This window comes from Centropristis striata, chromosome 24, assembly GCF_030273125.1.
Source record: "Centropristis striata isolate RG_2023a ecotype Rhode Island chromosome 24, C.striata_1.0, whole genome shotgun sequence".
In the NCBI taxonomy this organism is placed as follows: Eukaryota; Metazoa; Chordata; class Actinopteri; order Perciformes; family Serranidae; genus Centropristis; species Centropristis striata.
Window position 1 is genome coordinate 15,389,633 of NC_081540.1, and position 22,473 is coordinate 15,412,105.

General features: G+C 33.5%; 2 protein-coding genes across 3 annotated transcripts in view; both read right to left on the reverse strand.

Moving 5' to 3' along the window:
- The window catches only part of agap1 (ArfGAP with GTPase domain, ankyrin repeat and PH domain 1), a 219,059-nt gene extending 210,816 nt beyond the window's left edge, over positions 1 to 8,243 (reverse strand). For both annotated transcript variants that reach the window (XM_059327900.1, XM_059327899.1), the window contains exon 1: positions 7,113 to 8,243. In XM_059327900.1, coding sequence (XP_059183883.1) covers positions 7,113 to 7,275 — 163 coding nt within the window. In that variant the 5' untranslated portion in view covers positions 7,276 to 8,243. The remainder of the gene's footprint in view (positions 1 to 7,112) is intronic.
- Positions 8,244 to 9,938: 1,695 nt separating this feature from the next.
- On the reverse strand, positions 9,939 to 17,956 carry LOC131962998 (fas apoptotic inhibitory molecule 1-like). The gene is made up of 4 exons (XM_059328122.1): positions 17,245 to 17,956; positions 14,427 to 14,655; positions 13,019 to 13,068; positions 9,939 to 10,469 (listed from the first exon to the last, which is right to left on the reverse strand). The coding sequence occupies exons 1-4, from the start codon at positions 17,359 to 17,361 to the stop codon at positions 10,317 to 10,319; spliced, it is 549 nt and encodes a 182-aa protein (XP_059184105.1). The 5' UTR covers positions 17,362 to 17,956; the 3' UTR covers positions 9,939 to 10,316.
- Positions 17,957 to 22,473: the final 4,517 nt, after the last annotated feature.

A 22,473-nucleotide genomic window follows, 5' to 3' on the forward strand; every position in this document is an offset into this window, starting at 1 on the left:
CGGAGGACATCCATCCGTCCTCACACACATGCAAATGAGCCCCGGCGCCAACAGAGGATACGTGGCGAGATGTGAGTCGCGGCGCTCAAATTAGGTCGAGTCACCTGCTCAATCAGAGTCAGAGAGGGGCAGTTTGTCTCACTGACTTACATAACAACAACACAGCTTGTGTAAGTTGACGTGAATGTGAGCGACGCGTCCAGATGTGCGCTGAGAGGAACAGAGGAACAGGATGACGGCGCTGCTGCTGCTGCTACTGCTGCTGCTGCTGTTTTGGGTTATTTCCAGCATGAAAGCAGGCCGAGTGAGTCACCGAGCGCCAGTGAATTCAGGGAAAATGGAAATGAGCAAAGTAGCAGCGAGTCACTGCTCTGACTCCATTGTGTTATGTAGCTGAGACAGCTGTGCAGCCAGTGAGCACATTCACTCAGCTGGTCCTAAAGCACACTCACTCAATTCACTTTGGGCTTTTGTGTCCAAATCCTTTGTTGCTACTCAAATATTTCAAACTATTCTAGAAAATCTCCCTCAAACCAAACCCTATTCGTTTTAGTCCACATTTCTGCACAGAAATCTGGCACACACGTAGGGCTGGGCGATATATATCTTTTTTTTTTTTTTTTTGGGTGAAATGACGTAGCAAACAGGTGACATGAGAGACAAATACACTACACCATGTGGACCACAAGTAGAGACGGTAGACATACAGCGCGAACAACAACAAAGAAAAACATGAATGATAAACGATTTGCACAGAGGCATCACAGGTGTATGTGTGCGTGTGTGTGTGTGTGTGTGTGTGTGTGTGTGTGTGTGTATGTGGATTTGGGGCAGATGCTATGACATATATATAAAAATATATAACATGGCTCATTTATATGTATCACACAATGAAAATAAATAGGCAAACAAAGCAAGAAGCGCTAACGAGAGAAAACAAATAAACAAGAATAAATAAAATAACTAATTAAATCAATTTTTTTTAAAAATTTAAAAATAGTAATATTAACCCAATATAAACCAACGCGTCATGACAGTGACAACCACAACAACAACATACGTCGCAGAGGGCAATATATATCGATATAAAACATATGTAGATATATTTTTAAATGTCATATGGAATTAGACCATATGGGTGATTCTCATGAACATGGTACAGCTCATAGCAAAAAATCCAAGAGCATTGAATACATATTTGCTTTGACTCTTTATAACATATACAATCTAAAGTCACTGTTTAATATGAGTTTATAATCTATCTGATAAATATGTATTTTCTGACATTTTTAGAGACACTGTGAGGCCAAATTTATTACCGTAACACATTTTTAAATAGAAATAAAAAACAATGAAAGTTTTTTTTTTTCTTCTTTGGCAAACACTTAAATATGCTCAAGGGTAGCTGGTATCACCAACATGTATTTTATTAAAATATACACATATTTAATTCAAAGAATTCTATCATTACCGTAACATTTAACCATTTTTTTCTCATCAATTTTCATTCAGATGTTGTTCTTTATACATTGTTAAAAAACATCATATTTGATTATATTCTGTTAAATTATACATTTTTAAACAAATGTATATTTATTTTTATAAAGTTTATTAAATATTTATTGTATATAAGTGTGGGGAAACCATGACATTGTTATCTGGACGCATAATCAAAAATATAGAAAACTTTATTTTAACGCAAAACAATGAATTGTGCCTCATTATGGCTATATTGTTCATTCGTATAAAAGTATATACAATATATATATATATATAAATATATTTAGTTTAATAAAGTATGTCCTTATAATCTTCAGACATAACTTCTTCTTCTTTATATATAAATGCTGCTCCTACTATGGTTTGTCATATTTAGTTATTTTGTGATGTTCGTTATTCTTTTCTCATATAAATATCAATATTTCTGGCCATATGATGCTCTAATATGTATCAACAGACTATAATTGACCCATTTTTAGGCATTTTAAAATTTGACCATTTTTGACAAAAATCGACACTCTAGTATGACTTTTTTTTTTTGAAAGGGCCTTTTTTTGGACATCCCATAACATGGTGTTTTTCTGTCATTTCTGGCCATATTATAATTGAACCATTTTAAGAATTTTTTAGGCATATTAAAATTTGACATTTGTTGACAAAAATAGACAGACATAGTACGAGTTATATTTCGAGGGAGTCATTTTGGACATCCCATAATGTTGCTATTTTTTGACAAATAGTTCTTCACCCATGAGTCTTGGGATTCAAACCAGCAACAAGCTGATTCCCTAACCTCTAGGCTACAGACCACCCATTTATAATTGGATTTTTCACCTACTTTCAGCAACTATACCACCATTGGCCTATTCTATTTCATAGGCTATTTTTATTTAAGATTTTTTTTATTTAAATGTGCACTTTATGGAGCTTTGATTTTTTAAAAAGGTACTCCTGTTGTTATACAGTATTTATATTCACTAAATAAAGGGTTTCAATAAATGTTCAGTCAAGAGACTTTGACTGAACATTTGCTCTCACTTTGAGATAAAAATATCAGGATATAAATCATATATCGATATTCAGCCTAAATATATGGGGATATGACTTTTGGTCCATTCACCCAGCCCTACACACATGCAATCATTTACAATAGCTGTGATTAAATAAATAAATATACATCCCGGCTTCTGAAAGTCCAATGACGTCTTTAATAGTCTCACTATCAATAAGAAACACCCAAAAGATATTTAGTTTAATATGATTAAAAGCAGAGAAAAGCAGCCTTCGACACGCTGACAACAGCATTTTGGATTTAAAGATGATCAGCGATTCTTTTTCTGAGCTATACAGCTTCTCGTCCCAGCTAAAACCTGCAATCATTTTCTTTTCCAATTGATGCCAATTTTGCTCTCGCACAGTTAAAGTCTATTATTAGCAGCTCTGCTTGACATTTTCTGTGTTTTAAGGTCAAAATTGCACCGATGTTGACCTTTGAAGCTGTGCAGAAGAAGGAAGTTTTGCAAAGTTCAAGATGTGCTTTAAGTCAAATGTTCCTCTTATTTTTGTGAGAATAAAAAAATAGGAAAATATCATAGGACTCAACCGAACGAACACACAAACAGAGCAGCTCCCAGTGTGGGACCAGAAAACGCTGTTTTCTAAACAGAGTCAGGTTTGAGACAAACACGGGATCCTTTTGTCATCATCATCATCATCATCATCATCCAGAGACTCAAATGAACTTATTTTGCCACGACTCCACGTCTCAGCTTATTAATAATAATCTTTTTTGTGTCTTCTTCTGTGTTTTTTTAGTCATTTTGTGTCTTTTTGGGTCATTTTGTGTCTTTTTTTACTCGTTTTGTGTCTTTTTAGTCATTGTGTTTTTTGTCATTTTGTGTCTTTTGTGTTTTTGTTGTGTCTTTTTTGGTCATTTTGTGTCTTTTTAAGTTATTTTGTGTCTTCGTCTGTGTTGTTGTTTTTTTTGTCATTTTGTCTTCTCATTCTGTGTGTTTTTTGTCATTTTGTGTCTTCTCTATGTGGGTTTTTTTGTCATTTTGTGTCTTTTTTTGGTCATTTTGTGTCTTTTTTAGTCCTTTAGTCGAACATAAAATGTGATTTTGAATCTTTTTTTTAACTTTCTAAACACTATCATGCTCAATAAAGAATTTGAAATGTTGCAAATGTGAACAAAGGTGTCAAATCTAACATATAAGAGGGTTCCATCCAGTTCTATCATTTTATACTAAATATATTTGAGCTTGTCTCCAGTTTTACTTGGTATATCATCATCAAACTGAAACTGGCCTCATGGAGTTTACAGCCAGAACTTTAATAATAAGAAGCCTTGAGAAGCGAGCAACAACCATGTGACGCAGCAGAACCAGAGTACCTTCACATTTCTGCTGGTTTTATCTGATCACAGGGGACCATCACGCATTTTACTCCGTTATTCATCTTTTCAAGTTTTTTCAACTTTGCCATTTCATCTTTTTACTGTTTCACTACTGTGCCACAATATATTTACATGAGTATAAAATGTCATCATACATGGAAAGCCTTTAGACACAAAATTGTATGGATATTAAGGATATTAGCTGCACTTTAAGAAATGATTCAAGGAACCTGTAAATGTGACAGTAATACAAAGGTATGCATACTAAATAAAAATGCTGAATATCATCATGATGAGTGTTTGAGTTGACTACAACAAAATTCATGAGCAAAATGAGAAAAAAGACACAAAAGACACAAAATGACAAAAAAAGACACAAAATGACAATAAAAAGACACAAAATGACCAAAAAACACACAAAAGACACAAAATGACAAAAAAAAGACACAAAATGACCAAAAAAGACACAAAATGACTAAAAAGAAAAAAAAAACTAAATGACAAAAAAAAAGACACGAAAAAAGACACAAAATGACAAAAAAAAGACCCAAATGACCAAAAAAAGACACAAAATGACACAAAATTACAGAATACCAACAGGAATCTTTGTGTAAAATATCCATATATAAATTAAGTTTACTTCTTCAAAATAAATTAATATTTGACTCACAGATTACATGGTTTAAATATTTGTAATAAGAAGTGTAAAATTAGTCAGTACAACACATTTTTTAAGTAAATCATAAGCAAATTTGCAGTTATATCCTAAATTATATTTAGTCAGTTTGTTTGGTGTTTTCCACATGGTTTACTTAATAAATTTCAGTTACATTTACTCAATTTATGTGGTAATTGAGCCAAGTCAATTCATTCAGACGTACTTGAAAAAATGACAACTCATGTTTTGTTTAACTGATTTGAGAGCTTTCAAATCAACTCAATAGTTTTAAGTGTAAAAATGTTGCACTGATTGAATTAGGTAATATGCAGTATTTTTTTTTTTTGAGTGTAACAGAAACCAGTTGTTCCCACCAGCATGAATCGATAAATCAATACTGAGTGCTATATGATTTTACGAAAACGTTCAATATGTCAAATAATGCCCAATAAACCAGAGGATCACAATGATAGTAAAGCAGACTTCGCAAATACTACTCCCAAATAGGGCTGGGCGATATATCGATATAAAAAATATATTGATATATTTTTTGATGTGATATGGAATTAGACCGTATCGCATATATCGATATAGTTCTTTTTTTTTCTTTTACATATAAATGCTGCCCTTACTAGGGTTTGTCATATTTCGTTTTTTTGCAATGTTCATTATTCTTTTCTCATATAAATATATTAATTTCAGAAAAAGATTGGCCTATTTTATTTCATAGGCTACTTTTAGTAAAGATATTTTTTTATTTAAATGTGCACTTTATGGAGCTTTGATTTTTTTTTTAAAAAAGGTTCTGCTGTTGTTGTACAATATTTATGCTCACTTAAATAAACGGTTTCAATAAAACTACTTGTGACATGTCACATTTGACTTTGACTTTGATTGAAAAATATCGGGATATATATCGTATATTGATATTCAGCCTAAATATATTGGGATATGACTTTTGGTCCATATCGCCCAGCCCTACTACCAAATTTGTTTCACATCCCATTTGTGTGGTTTTAACTTGATTGCTTGGGGGGATAAAACAAACTACCTGCAAAATCACTGCCTCAAAGAGCTTTTGGCTACGTCTTTTTTACAGTTGAATAAAAGCTTTTCTGTAAAACAAAACATCATGGTAGCGTTATTCAGATGCTAATTTGTCTTTTTAAAGAACACAGTTGGAAAAATGCAGAACCAGGCAACTATTAGTGATACTAATGATATGCAATAAACCAGACTGAGCTGAGATGTTATTGCTGGCATCAGGAAATAAACGAAATATGTCAAAACACCTGATACAAACAAAGTATAATCACATCTGAGTGTCACTCACAAATACGTGGAAGGAAAGTTGCTGCTCACTGACAGGACTTTAACTCTATGGAGTTTTGGGCTATTTTTTTCCCCGCACAACCTCACCTATATGACCTAATAATAATTTATTTTTTATTCTGACTTACTGGATCACCATTTTGAACCAAAAAGAAACAAAGAAAAACCAACATAAATGTGATCTTGTGATTGTGTGTGATCCTGTCATCAACTCTGGTTTTTATTCTAGTGGGACTCTATTTTATTTGTGTCTTGTGTGTTCAGCGTAACAATTTGGGTAATTGTGTGTCTTTTTTAGTCATTTTGTGTCTTTGTAAGTCATTTTGTGTTTTTTTGGGTAATTTTTTGTCTTTATGTCTTTTGTTGTGTCTTCTTCTGTGTTTTTTTACTCATTTTGTGTCTTTTTGGGTAATTTTGTGTCTTTTTAGTCATTGTGTTTTGTGTTTTTTTTTTGTCATTTTGTGTCTTTGTTGTGTCTTTTTTGGTCATTTTGTGTATTTTTTAGTCATTTTGTGTCTTCATCTGTGTTGTTGTTTTTTTTGTCATCGGTCTTCTCATTTTGTGTATTTTTTTTGTCATTTTGTGTCTTCTCTATGTGTTTTTTTTTGTCATTTTGTGTCTTTTTTAGTCATTTTGTGTCTTTTTTTAGTCATTTTGTGTCTTTTTTTTGGTCATTTTGTGTCTTTTTTAGTCCTTTATTCCAACATAAAATGTGATTTTGAATCTTTTTTTTTTACTTTCAAAACACTATCATGCTCAATAAAGAATTTGAATGTTGCAAATGTGAACAAAGGTGTCAAATCTAACATATAAGAGGGTTCCATCCAGTTCTATCATTTTATACTAAATATATTTGAGATTGTCTCCAGTTTTACTTGGTATATCATCATCAAACTGAAACTGGCCTCATGGAGTTTACAGCCAGAACTTTAGAGGTAAATTTACAGTAGGGCTCCATGCTGCTTTGTTTTCTAGTCTGGATGTGATGAAGAAGTCTGGATTTGGAGCTTTTGGAGACTCCAATTTCCATGCTTTATTCCTAACCACATGTCACTGAAAACAGCCAGAAAATCAGGCAAAGAAACCACAAAACCTAAGAGGGAATGTGGGATATTTAGTAGACAATGTAAGGCCTTTGGTTTTTGTGGATTTGAGGTATTTTAAAATGTGTTTTTTGGGGTTTTTAACACCTCCACCAGCACCCAGCACCCATCCCTCTGGTCCTACCTTCAATCGCGATGACATGCTCCCGGATCTGGTTCTGCAGCAGCGGCTCCTCCACTCGCTCCAGCAGCTCGTAGATGGAGTAGATGTTGGGGTGGACGGACTCAAACCTCTGGATCTCGGCTCGGATGGCGACCGAGTTGGCGAGGTGCTGCTGGTAGTTCATCACTGCAACTTATGTCTCCTCCAGCTGATCAGACGTGGATGTTTGTGGCGGTAGATCGGAAGGTGAAAGCTGTGACCTCCAGGAGCCTTAAATCATGCTTTTCTCCTATGGACCCTGGTGATGTCAAAACACCACTTTATCAGGTGTCGAAGTAGTATTATTCAATAGGTTTTTGGAGTTTTTTCAGCCCAAAAAGACAATTTAAGCTCTTCTACATGCCTGGGTGTTTAGATATTATTTATATTCCCAGTGGTTGTGTGTGGAGGAGGCGGCCAGGCTGCTGCTACTGGCCGGAGAAGGCAGCTGTTCCCCGGGGTGTCCCCGTTTCAGATCCCGGTGCGGAGACAGATGTGCGGCCGGCTGAACAACACCTCCCCATGTCCCAACAGAGCGCGTGAGGCTAAAAGGACACTTGCTCCTGGTTGTGACAGCAACAAGACTCACTTACAGTCATAACTGACCAGGCGACAAGCATAAAAAACGGCCTTGTTGCTAAAAGGCTAGGCTAGCCGGCTAAAGCTAACTAGCTCCCAAGCCAGAGGGAGGAAAGGAGGGAAAACCTTCCGTTTTTCAGCGCTGAAAGTCGGCTTCACTTAGCGACTGAGTGGGGAGTCAAAGCTCCGGAGAGGAGACGAAAGCAGCCATTTTTAAAAAAAAAAATCATAGATATAAATTAGAGCCGCAGCTGGTGTCAGAGTGATTCCAGTTAGTGGAGAGGTGAGTTAGGATGTTCCGTTGTTTTGTCTCCAGGACCAGCTCCGCACAAATAAACCTCTTCAAGCTTTAAGGTGTTAAGGTTTAAATCCTCAAGCGACACGCGCCACCTAAACAAATGATAATCCAGGTGTTGTTTATAGATGATATCACAGGTAGGTCCCGCACGCGGCGCCCAAACACTCCGCCGTGCCCCCTTCCCGAGCTGCTGTGAGGTCCATCCCGTGGAGAGACACTAGATCCCGGCCGGGAGCGTCATGACGTCAAGCTGCACGTACTCAACAAGGGGGATTCCGGTTAGGATTTTCAAAATAATAATGAAGCAGTGCATGCTGCCCTACAAAGTCTAACTGCAGTAACTACACAAAGGGTAAAACTGAGAAAACTGCTTTCGAGTTTTTTTTAAATATTTTTTTTAACTGGCCAGCCAAATGCGTTATAGGTAGGTATGTGATATGACACTTATTTCTACATTGATGATGTAATTTTTATGCTTAAAAATCATGATGATTTTTTTTAGCTTTGATCCCAAAAATGTAGTTACTGCACTCTGGTTTTGCTGTAAAATGTTCTAATAGTAATGATAAACAGAGTGCAGTAACTGCAATGTTGTTGTCTTCTTTCAGCTCTTATATCTTGTTTTCAGTGAATAAACATTTTCAAACTGATTTTGTTATAGTTGTATTTAAAACTGTTTAACAACTCTATTAAAATATTTGTGTATTTTATACTTAGTTATAAAGAAATGTTATATTTTAGTCCTAATATCGTTTTATCTCACTTGTTTACTTCATCACTATCTAGATAATAATTTCCCTTTCAAATAAACTTACAATTTCTGTCATTTTTATGTCTAAATTAGTGTATATATTCAAAGCAGACCGTGGTAAGTGCAATTACTGCTTGGTTTGGAGTTGGATTTTGTGGTTTTTATATGATTATTTCTCTGAAATGAAGCAAAAATGAAATCTAAAACTTTGTCACAAGATAAAACAGACATCAAGGAGTTCATTTTTATTTGATGCTTTTATTTTGAATACCAAACCTCACTTATTCCAGTCTTTGTCGAGTTAAACTTAGCGTGCTTGACGCAGTGGCGTTCAAGAACTCACGTACTGCGCGGAGGCTGAGCAAAAAGGACTTACGGCAAAAATAAATAAATAAATAAATAAATCTGTTCATTTCTGTTTTTCACATTTTAATTAAATGTGTCAATTCAGTGCGACTTCAAAATAAAACAGCAAAGAATCACCCAGCAGGCCATCAGAACAGCAAAAAAAAATGCAATTTTGTGTTTATTCGCCACATTTACATTAATATATTTGCTATATCTGTAAAAATTCATATTAAAATTTTCACTTAATGTATTTCTTTATCTTTAATAATTTATATGTTTTTGAAATGTTATTTTTAATTTATTTTTTACCTTTTGCATTGCATTTTTTTTTTAAATTATCTTATATGTGATGACGCCTTGAATGACATAATTTGAACAATGAAAAAGAAATGGATAAAGAAAATAATTAATTAATAAATAAGTTCGGGGGAGATTAATAACAAATACGTAAGAATATTATGCAAAAACAAATACATACATTTAAAAAAAGTCCTAGAAATAAAAGGGAAACTAAAATAAATAAGATAATTGACGTAAAGGTAAATAAATAAAGAAGCAAATTAAAACAAAAATATCAACTAATGTCATATTTTATCAATGAACTAATGCTTGGATTAACTATTGGGTTTAGTTGAAACTTCTATTTTTATTTATATATATATATATATGTATATATATATATATATATATGTATGTATATATATATACATATATGTATATATATATATATATATATATATATATATATATAATGCATTTTTTAAATTTCTGTGATATTAAACATAAAAAAATACAATAAACTGTAAAAAAACAACAACAATAAAATAAAAAATAAAAAAAACACTCTCACTGAGGTTTAAATAATATTTCTGTTTAAGAAACTACTTTAATGAATTTCTTGTCCAGTGAGTCTCACCATCGTTTTCACATTTTAATGAATTGTATAAATTCAGTGCGACTTTAAAATAAAATCGCAAAGAATCACGCAGTGGGGCATCAGAACAGCAAAAAAAAAAATGCTAATTTCTGTATTTATTCGCCACATTTACATTAATACATTTGCATCTGTAAAAATTAATATTCAAACCCGCTCAATGATGAAAAACAAAACCTTTCATGACAAAGCACTTCCTGTAGTGCTGCTCTGGTATTTGTACTTTGTGTGGAATGCCTCATTCACAGAGTCTCTTTGAAAGTGGCTGCAGCAGTCTTATTGTGTTGAAACTGGTATTTTCTCTCCGTCCAGCAGTAAATAGTGCACAATGCCGCTCTTTTTCTTCCCACCGCTCGCCGCCGCCTTGATGCAGCACTCATGTTCCCCCAGTGTGAAGTGTGTCTCTGTGCCGTCATCCACGAACTCTCCCTGTAAAACAGTTAGTTTCAGGATTTCATCATCAGTCATTAATCATTGTTTTTTTCTCCTTTCCTCTCCTCACGTTGTGCTGTATTTCTTTTCTTCCATCTCTGTCTCCCTGTCCTGTCCACCTCTGTCATATTATATGTGTGTTTTAAGTATACGTTTGGACGGGTTGATGGCTAATTCCATTGTCCGAGTACAGGGGTCGGCAACCTTTACTAACTAAAGAGCCATTGTTGGCCAAAAAAAGAGAAAAATATAATAATGGAGTCGCAAACATTATTTTGATCCTTACTATGAGGATGAAACAGCCTACTGAGTCTAAATGACCCGACCCATAATACTAATAGGTCATAATGTACTGAATATACGTAAGCTGAATAGCAAAATATCTTTCAAGTACCATTTGAGTGCAACTTAATGCACTATTGAAATTAGTGGGTAGGGAATGGACTGTATGAATGTAATAATGAATGGAATACTTGTGAATTTATGAACTGATTTGAATCATTTCTGATGATTTTTAATGATGTCTACAATTTTTCATTGTTTTTACATTATCATTGTTAAGTGATTTTTTAATTTTTTTGGACCCCAGGAAGACTAGCCCGTTCCACTTTGGTGACAGCTAATGGGGAACCTTTTAACAATTAACAATAAACAATAATGAGCATTTATGAGTATGATTTTGTCAGAATGCAGCCAGGATCAAGTGTAAATGAGAGACTGGACACCAAAAATATCTCAGGAGATTTGGAATTGAAGGAAAAACTCAAAACTAGGTTTGATGTTGGCAAAATTCAGAGGTTAAGATGGCGAGCCTCAGAGTTCATTACTCTATGGTCACATTTTAGTTGACTAAAATGTAAAAATAACATAAAATGTAATGTGTACACATTTTTATAATTCAGGAATACAATTTTTTTTCTTTTGGCCTACACCAACAATCAATGAAAATTAAAATGTAAAGAGAATAGAAAAGACATTTTATTTGGTATAATTCTTTTGTCACAGGGAGCCACTGCAGACGGCCTGAAGAGCCACATGTGGCCCCAGAGCCACAGGTTGACCACCCCTGTACTAGTACTTGTTACTCTGTTCAATGACAATAAAGGCTGAATCTGAATCTAATCAGAAAAAAGGTGAATAAATAAAAGATAAAAAAATAAACAATGTGGCCATTTATATAAACTAAAAAATATGTTAAATAAAAAAAACAATAATTAAACATGAACTAAACAAGCTTGTAGAAAAACATGCAACATTGATCAAATTAAAGAAATTTGAATAAAAAATAAAGACTAGAAAAAAGAAAATAAGTAGCAAAATACAGTTAAAAAATGTAAAAAAGAAAACATGCAATAAAATCAAATAATCAGGAAAAAACATGCACTTTAAATGCAAAAGTCTTAAAATGTTATTTTGAAAGAGGGCGAGAAAGCCTTCCTGTCTTAAAGGAGGATACTAGGGCTGGGCCATATATCGATATGAAAAATATATCGATATATTTTTAAATGTGATATGGAATTACACCATATTGGATATATCGATATAGTTTAAAAAAAATCTTCATATATAAATGCTGCCCTTACTAGAGTTTGTCATATTTAGTTCTATTCTATTCTATTTATTTTAATGCATTTTTTTATTTTTGTGATGTCCCGGTGGCTCACACTGGTAGAGCGCTTACCACTAAGGCTGAGTCCTTGCTGCGGCGGAGCCGGGTTCGAATCCGGCCTGAGCTCCCTTTGCCGCATGTCTTCCCCTCTATCACCCCCTTTCACTCTATCACTTTCAATAAAGCATAAAAATGCCCAAAAAATAATCTTAAAAAAAAACAACATAAAATAATACAATTGTATTACTGTAAAAAACACTCTGTCAGTCAGTGTGTTTACATGCACAGTTTAATCGAGCTATGCTTAAAAATCCATATTGGCGTCTAATAGGACTTCTACATGCAACTGAGAAAATCAAATAACTGACGGGAACGTGTCCTCCTCCTCAACACTGGGTGGTGATATGTGTCGTTTCAGCGGGTTAATATGGCGCCCTTTGTGATGACCTCAGTTTGACACTTTGTGCCGTCGCTACTGACCGGCTAATGTGCCACCAGCTAATGTGCCACCGGCTAATGTGCGACCGGCTAATGTGCGATCGGCTAATGTGCCACTGGCTAATGCGACTGGCTAATGTGCGACCGGCTAATGTGACCGGCTAATGTGTGACCGGCTTTTTTGGATGTTTTTGTTCCGGGGTCATACGCCAGCGTGGGGGATGGAGAATGCACAAATGCATTGTCTTGTCATACATGCCGGTGAAAACCCTATTCCAATCACATTATCTGGGTGTCCTAATCAGAGTTGGAGAACTCCGACATCAGTCGGACTAACATGTTTACATGCACTTAAGTTGTCCAGTTATAGTCGGATTAAGGCAATAATTTGTTTTTTTCAAGTGTCATGTAAACGTACCGACTGAAGTTTCAGTAAATAGATAATAGTATTTCTGTTTAAGAAACTACTTTAATGAATTTCATGTCCAGTGAGTCTCACCATCGTCTCCATCTTCTGTCCGTTGCACCAAATGTCCATTGTGTCTTTTTCTGTTGAAAGCAACAACAACAGAGTACTTTTACTTTGAATACTTTTCACTGATAATACATAAAAATGTAAAAATTCAATAGGTGAAAAAGAAATGAAATAGAGAAAAGAAATGAATAAATAATTAACCATTTATATAATAAATAAAATTAGACAGAAGAAGAAAATAAATGAAGCAATCTCTCTGTTAAGACAACAAAATAAAACAACAAATAAAAGCTGTAATATCAATAAATCAAAAACATTTGCATAACAATAAAAAACTAGAAAATTTCCTCTGGGGAAATTTTGAAAGGGCCACGGGGGCTACTGCCGGTGTGTGTACACTATGATGAGATTCTTCAGAGATTTCAAACTATGCCCTTTAACCTCAAAATGTGTGTGTGTGTGTATGTGTGTGTGTGTTTGAAGCATATGTATGCATGTGTGAGGAGTGTGCGCGCTTACGCGCATGTGTGTGTGTGTATCTGTAACTGTAATCACATCAATGATCAAAGGCAATCAGATCAAAGCAATCAACAGAATTAACTGACACCTGTTCCGGCTCAGTGACAGCAGAGGTAGACAGACTGGAATTTCTGGCCTCGAACAGAAAGCATTTTTGGCAAAACCATAATACCTATCATTTATCCGACTTCACTTTGAGCGTCCTGAGTTATTCCTGAACGTCTACATGGTTTTTTTTTTCAGAAAAATGAAAAAATAGCTTTGTTAGAGCGATCTAAAAAAACTGTTCCATCTTCCTTTTTCAGTAAACTTCCTGCGTTTTTAATATGGGAGCCAATGAGGCTGTTGGTGCGTGTTGGTGGCGCATCTGTGCGTCCTACGCCCAAACAATAACTCTGACAGCTTTCCCAGAGGATTGTGAGTGAGAAGACAAATTTTCCTACGTTTCTATGTATAAATCATTTCTGTAGAGTGGAATTTGCGGCCTGGAGCGCAGTCTTCAAATAAATTTTTTGACAATTTTTTCTCTCCCTCTACACTCTGGCGATGATGTCACAGACTGTGACACGAACATTCCGTGTAATACACACCCATTATAATCTCAGAATTCTCCAAAAATGATCATGGTCATTGAACAGGGATTGATAAAAAACTATATGACCTATCGAAACGTGGATTAATACACCGATACACAAGACTTGTGTCTACTGTTTAAAGTTTAAATGGAGTCTCTAGGTGAAATTATGCCGGAGAAGTAGATGTTTAAAAATCACCAATTATTGTTGTTTTTCGCTCATTTTTTTTCGGCTGTCCCATTCATTTCAATGCAAAATGCACTGGTCCCTACAGCTATTGCTGTATGGGACCAGTGCCCCGTGGCCCTAATTAGAGTCTGCAGAAGAACATTCCTCACCCAGGACGACCCTGCAGTCCTCTCCGTCCACTTTGAGCAACCATGTTTTGGACGTCTTGGCTCTGTTGTCGATGAATTTCTGCAGACTCTTGCCATCAACCTCCAGCGTGTACTCGTAGGCGAAGCCGCTGATGGCCTCGATGACGATAGTCGCTCTGGTGTTGGAGCTTCCCACCGTGAAAGTTTCCTTTCCGACCAGCTTGAACATCCAGTCTCTTCTGACCGCTTCCTGTCGAGGACACAAACGCCTCATGCTTTATATGTTATGTTATCATTCATACAGCAGAACTACTCACTTAATGTCAAAGTGATGAAATAGATAAACAGCAAATAAGTGATGATATCACATGTTTAATCGAGGGATGCTTAATAATAAGGACTTCTGTCCTTGTCCCAGTTTACATGCAAGTGAGACAATCGAATAACTGACGGGAACGTGTCCTCCTCCTCAACACTGGGTGGTGATATGCGTCGTTTCAGCGGGTTAATATGGCGCCCTTTCTGTTGACCTCAGTTTGACACTTGGTGCCGTCGCTACTGACTGGCGACAGGCTAATGCGACCGGCCAATGTGAGACCGGCTAATGTGCAACCGGCTAATGCGACCGGCTAATGTGAGACCGGCTAATGTGAGGCCGGCTAATGTGACCTGCTAATTTCACCAGCTAATGTGACCGGTTAATGTGACCTGCTAATGTGACCGGTTAATGTGACCAGCTAATGTGACCGGTTAATGTGACCTGCTAATGTGGCCGGTTAATGTGACCTGCTAATGTGACCCGCTAATGTGACCGGTTAATGTGACCTGCTAATGTGACCGGTTAATGTGACCTGCTAATGTGCAACCGGCTAATGCGAGACGAGCAAATGTGATCAGCTAATAAGACCGGCTAACTTGCGACCGGCTAATGTGACTGACTTGCTAATGTGACCGGTTAATATGACCTGCTAATGTGACCGGCTAATGTGATCTGCTAATGTGACCGGTTAATGTGACCTGCTAATGTGACCTGCTAATGTGACCGGTTAATGTTACCTGCTAATGTGACCGGCTAATGTGAACGGCTAATGTGCAACCAGCTAATGTGACCTGCTAATGTGACCGGCTTTCTTGGATGTTTTTGTTCCGGGGTCATACGCCAATGTGGGGGGTGGAGCATCCGGAGCATCCGGAGCATGCGCACATGCGTTGTCTTGTCATACATGCCGGTGAAAATCCTATTCCAATCCCATTATCTAGGTGTCCTAATCAGAGTTGGAGAACTCCTACATCAGTCGGACTAACACGTTTACATGCACTTCAGTTGTCCAGTTATAGTCAGATTAAGGCAATAATTTGTTTTTTTCAAGTGTCATGTAAACGTACTGACAAAAACAAATTAACCAAAGTGTTAAAAATAAATAAATAAATAAATACATAAATAAATGAATGCAAAAACAAATGCATGAATAAATACATAAACTAAAAAATAATAGATACATGAATAACTAAATAAATAAAAAATGTTGAAATAAATAGATAGGTGTGAATACATAAACACATAAATGAGGGTTATAAAAAAATGCACAAATAAATGTTTATGTTTATTTACCTATGTCCTGTATTGACATTTTTATTTTAATTTAATAAATAATTATTGTAATATATTTTATTTTATTGATATTACAACTTTTATGTTTTTATTTTAACTTATTTGTATGATGAAATGTATTATCTCAATAGTTATTTTAACATTTAAATGGGGAAAAATGACTGAGTTGTTCAATTTCCATATTGAATTATTGTCCTATTTTTATTGAAACTTTTTTAATGTAAAGGCTGTTTAGAAATATTAGAATTAGAATTACTTTCACATATTTTTAACTTTTAAGTTTTAAATTTTATGTTTATTCTAATCTCTTTTATATTATTGATATTTCTATTTCTATATTTTATTGCAACTTGGTATATTGTTGAGATTCATTTTTTTTGTTTATCAACTAAGCACTGACATTTTTTTTTCATTTGAACCAATTAAATGATGCTGCATTTATGTTTGTTTTTATTTTTTACTCATTTTAATTTTGCATTTCTCAATGCTTGCGATGCACACACAATTTTAAGGGTTCTTTATTTTATTTTAGTGATTATTTCGATAAAATCTAATTTGGTCGACTTTTGGTGCAATTTTTTATTTATATTCTAAAACAAATTATTTTACGTTTTTATGTACTTTTTAAACGTATTTCCATTTTAAGATATTATGGATTATTTGGTTCAAATCCATTTTATTTTATTGGTATTCCAACTCCTATCATTAATTACAGCTTATTTAAAAATAAATCATCTTAACATTGCAATTTAAATAGTACATTTCAACTGATTTAAATATAGTTTTCAAGTTTATTTTTCTTTTTCTGTCATTATTGACCAAATGTAATTTTATTAATATTGAAATCTTTTTTTAATCATATATTTTTGTTTTATGTCTTTTTAAAATTTAAATTCTTACAATTTTCAAGGCCATTATTGTTAACTATAACTAATTTAAATGTTGAGATTGTTTAATTTGATGTTTTCATTATAAATTCTGAGATTTTTTTAATTTTAACAATTTCAATGTTGTTGTTTTTTGTGTTATTTTAAATAAAATAACTCTGAACAATGCCCATGTAGCAACAAAGGCAGGTAACAACATTTATATCATTATCAGGATTTTTATTTTATTTTAATTATCATTTGTATAAAATCTAATTTGGTGGAGTTAATCGTGACATGAAGCTTGGTTGCATGCCTGCCTTGTTTAAGAGGCTGTGAAGAGAACTAAACATAGACTCACCTGTCCGTTGACAGACACGATACGTTTCCCGGTGGTGGTGCCGTGAGCAAACTCGATCCTGTGAACTCCATCGCTCAGCGCCACGTCCCACACCGCCACCAGATCTCCCCCCAGCATGTCGCCCAAGCCTCACCGTCCTCTCCTGGAGAAGAAACAGGTAACCAGTGAATGATGTGTTTGGAGCGGAGAAGAAGCAGTGTGAGCTCAGCAGAAGGTGTATTACTGTAAGAGGCTTACAGACCTGAGCTCACTATACTGACACTGATAATTAGGACAGCCTTTATATCTGTCCACGGTAAGAAGCAGCACAAACACCTCATCTGCATGTAAACACAAAGGTTCTCTTCTGACCTCTGACCTCTCTCCACACGGACACAGTCAGTGCATTTACATGCAGTTTAATCGAGCTATGCTTAAAAATCGATATTGGCGTCTAATAGGACTTCTGTCCTTGTCCCAGTTTACATGCAACTGAGAAAATCTAATAACTGACAGGAACGTGTCCTCCTCCTCAACACTGGGTGGTGATATGCGTCGTTTCAGCAGTTCGACACTTTGTGCAGTCGCTACTGACCGGCAACCGGCTACTGTGACCGGCTAATGCGATCGGCTAATGAACGACCAGCTAATGTGCGACCGGTTTAAGCGACCGGTTGATGTTGCGACCGGCTAATGTGACCAGCTAATGTGACCGGCTAATGTGCGACCGGTTAATGTGGGACTGGTTAATGTGCTACCGGCTAATGTGGAACCGGTTAATGTGCGACCGGTTAATGTGCGACCGGCTAATGATTGACCGGCTAATGAACGACCGGCTAATGCAACTGACTAATGTGACCAGTTAATGTGTAACCGGCTAACGTGGCCAGCTAATGAACGACCGGCTAATGTGCGACCGGCTTATGCAACTGACTAATGTGACCAGTTAATGTGTGACCGGCTAACGTGACGGGCTAATGAACGACCGGCTAACGTGCGACCGGCTAATGCGACTGAGTAATGTGACCAGTTAATGTGTGACCAGTTAATGTGCGACCGGCTAACGTGGCCGGCTAATGCAACCGGTTAATGTGCAACCGGCTAACGTGACCAGAATCACTATTTCAAAATAATAAGAAGCTTTCTCAAAAATAATAACTTTCTAAAAAATAAGATTTTTTTATTTTTATTAAAATGTATTTATTTCATTTATAGTTATTTTAATGTTTTGGTCTTATAACTAATTTAAACATTGAGATTGTTTTATTTGATGTTTTCATTATAAATTATGAGATTTTTTTTATTTTTAACAATTTCAATGTTGTTGTTTCTTTGTTTTATTTAAATAAATAAAAACTCTGAACAATGCCCATGTAGCAACAAAGACAGGTAACAACATTTATATCATTATCAGGATTATTATTTTAGTTTAATGATTATTTGGATAAAATCTAATTTGGTGGAATTTTGGTGCATTTTTTTATTTATATTCTAAAATAAATATTTTACATTTTTATGTATTTTTAAATTATATTAAATTATTATTTACATTTTAAGCTTATTTAAAAATAAATCATCTTAACATTGCAATTTAAATAGTACATTTCAATTGATTTAAATATAGTTTTAAAGTTTCTTTTTCTTTTTTGTTATTATTGATCAAATGTAATTTTATTAATATTGTAATCTTTTTTTATCATATATTTTTGTTTTATGTATTTTTAAAATTTACATTTTTACAATTTTCAAGGCCATTATTGTTGGTGTTATAACTAATTTAAATGTTGAGACTGTTTAATTTGATGTTTTCATTATAAATTATGATATTCTTTTAATTTTAACAGTTTCAATGTTGTTGTTTTTTGTGTTTTTTAATGTTAAGGGAAAATAATAACTTTCTTAAAAATAAGAAACTTTCCAAAACAAAAAATTACCTTCTTTTTTTTTTAAATAATCAAAAAAAAATCTAAAAATTATAAGAAACCTTATCAAATTAAGTATTTTTCTTTAAAAAAAAGAAACTTACTAAAAATCATATGAAACTTTCTAAAAAAAAGAATTATAAGAAACTTTCTAAAAAAAAAAACCAGGAAACTTCAAAATAATAAGGAGCTTTGCCAAAATAAAAATAAACTTATAAAAAGTAAGAAAATTAAATTTAATAACAGGAAACTTTAGCAAAATAATGGCAAAGTTCATAAAAAAAAAAAGTAAAACGTTTCTAAAAAAAATATATTTTCTAAGATTACTACAGTTAATAAGAAACTTTCTAAAAAAATAATAAATACTTTTTAATGCTAAGAAACTTTTTTTCTTTTTATAAAAACTGTATTTATTGAGTTTTTCTCAACAGAGGAAAACAAATAATTGGGTCAATAAAAATAAATAAATACATTTTAAAATAAATTATTATTTTTATTATTATTATTATTATTATTATTATTAATAATAATAATAATAATAATAATAATAATATTAATAAAATAATATACACAACAACAAAAATAATAATAATAATAGCATACATAATTAAAGTTAATTAATTAATTAACAATAATAAGAATAATAACAAAAGTATACATTTTTAAAATAAACTAATTAATTAACAACAATAATGATAATAAAATAAAATAAAAAGACAGTTTAAGGTGGAGTTATAAACCGTGGTCACCATCCTATTTCTCTCTCCGAATTAATTCACAACCATAGAACTTTAGCTGTGGTACAAGACTACAACTAAGAAACTTTTAAAAATAAAAAGAAACTTGATCAAAACTGTGGAGAAGCTTTAAAAAATGATGACTCGGTATCTATAAAGAGATACTAACTCACTATTTCAAGAAAGTTTCTCATAAAAATGACATACGTGATGCATTTTCTATCTTACTTTGTCTCTAGTTAGCAGTGATGGGCCTCCATAAAGCTTAGAGGAATAAAGTTACATGAACTTTATTTTAGCGGAGGCGTGAGGAAGCTGTGCACTAGTTTGTGTGTCTGCTCCGTGTTAAAACCTGCAGAAAGCAGCTCCGCCGGCTCTCTAGCACACTCACACAAAGCTGCCATTGTGTTGTTGTTTCATGTGTTTCATATCTGATCTGCTGCCAAATCCCAAATCCCTCTCAGCCAGTCTCATCAAACCACTGAACAGCAGCAGGAAGTGGCTGTTTGACAACTTTACCACCATCACTTTTACTTCTGCTTCATTGATTGAACACAACAAATACACACAGAGCAAAACTCTAAAACTATACCAGCTCATTTTTAACAAATTAACCCAACCCTAGCCCCAGACTTCATGAGTTAAAAAAAAAAAAATACACATATATTTATATATATATATATATATATATATATATAAATATAAATTATTGATCTTTTAAAAATAATAATTTAATGATATTTAATAGATTTTAAATAAAAAAATGTTTTAATTTTTTTTGTAATTTTTCAAACTAATTATAATCTTGATTTTCATTCAAATAAATTTAAAATACATATTTATGTACTTTTCAAACGTATTTACATTTTAAGATTTTATGATAATATTTGGTTAAAAACTGGAGACTTCATTAGTTTAATAGTTAGAGTTTTATATATATATATATATATATATATATATATATATAAAATTATTGATCTTTCGCGACATAAGTCGCGAAAAACTGCCCAAAGTTTTGCATTGAAATGAATGGGACGGCCGAAAAAAATTGAGCGAAAAAGAACAATAATTGGAGATTTTTAAACGTCTACTTCTCCAGCATAATTTCACCTAGAGACTCCATTTAAACTTTAAACAGTAGACACAAGTCTTGTGTATCGATGTATTAATCCACGTTTCGATAGGTCATATAGTTTTTTATCAATCCCTGTTCAATGACCATGATCATTTTTGGAGAAATTCTGAGATTATAATGGGTGTGTATTGCACGGAATGTTCGTGTCACAGTGTGTGACATCATCGCCAGAGTGTAGAGGGAGAGAAAAAATTGTCAAAAAATAAATTTGAAAACTGCGCTCCAGGCTGCAAATTCCACTCTACAGAAATCATTTATACATAGAAACATAGGAAAATTAGTCTTCTCACTCACAGTCCTCTGGTAAAGCTGTCAGAGTTATAGTTTGGGCGTTCAGGAAGAACTCAAAGTGAAGTCAGATCAATGATAGGTATTATGGTTTTGCCAAAAATGCTTTCTGTTCGAGGCCAGAAATTCCTGTCCACCTCTGGCTGCTGTCACTCTTTCATTAGCAGGTGTCAGTTAATTCTGTTGATTGCTTTGATCTGATTGCCTTTGATCTAATGTGATTACAGTTACAGGTACACACACACACACACATGTGCGTTAGCACGCACACTCCTCACACACACACACACACACACACAGGTAACTTTGTGTGATTTCAATTATACACACACACACACACACACACACACACACACACATATTTTGAGGTTAAAGGGCATAGTTTGAAATCTCATCATAGTGTACACACACCGGCAGTAGCCCCCGTGGCCCTTTCAGAATTTCCCCAGAGGAAATTTTCTAGTTATTATTATTGACCGTCTGAATATTGCATTTATATATTTTTCATTTTTTGATGGAGGTTTTGAAGATCAATGTCTATATTGCAATTTTTTATTTATATATATAAGTTATTTTACATTTTTATGTACTTTTTAAACTTATTTACATTTTTAATTTTATGGATTATTTGGTTCAAAACAATATTTAAAATTATTGATCTTTTAAAAATGATAAAAAAAAATAACAATATAATGATATTGGAATTTAGATTTTAAATATTTTTTATTTTAAATTGTTTTTACATTTTTGTATTTAAAAAAATAATTATAATCATTATTTTCATTCAAATATATTAAAAATGTATTGATATTGCAACTTTAATCTTTTTATTCTAATTTATTATTATTATTGTTATTATTTATTCTTATTGACTTTCTGAATATAGCATTTCTATATTTTCATTTTGACATATATTCATGTTGAGGTTTTGAAGATCAATGTGTATATTGCAATTTTTTATTTATATTATAAAACAAATTATTTTACTTTTTTATGTACTTTTTAAACTTATTTACATTTTCAGATTTTATGAATTATTTGGTTCAAATCTATTTTATTTTATTGGTATTCCAACTTCTATTATTAATTTCAGCTGATTAAAAAAAAAAAAAAAAATCTTAAAATTGCAATTTTAATTGAAAAATTTCAACTGATTAGATTATAGTTT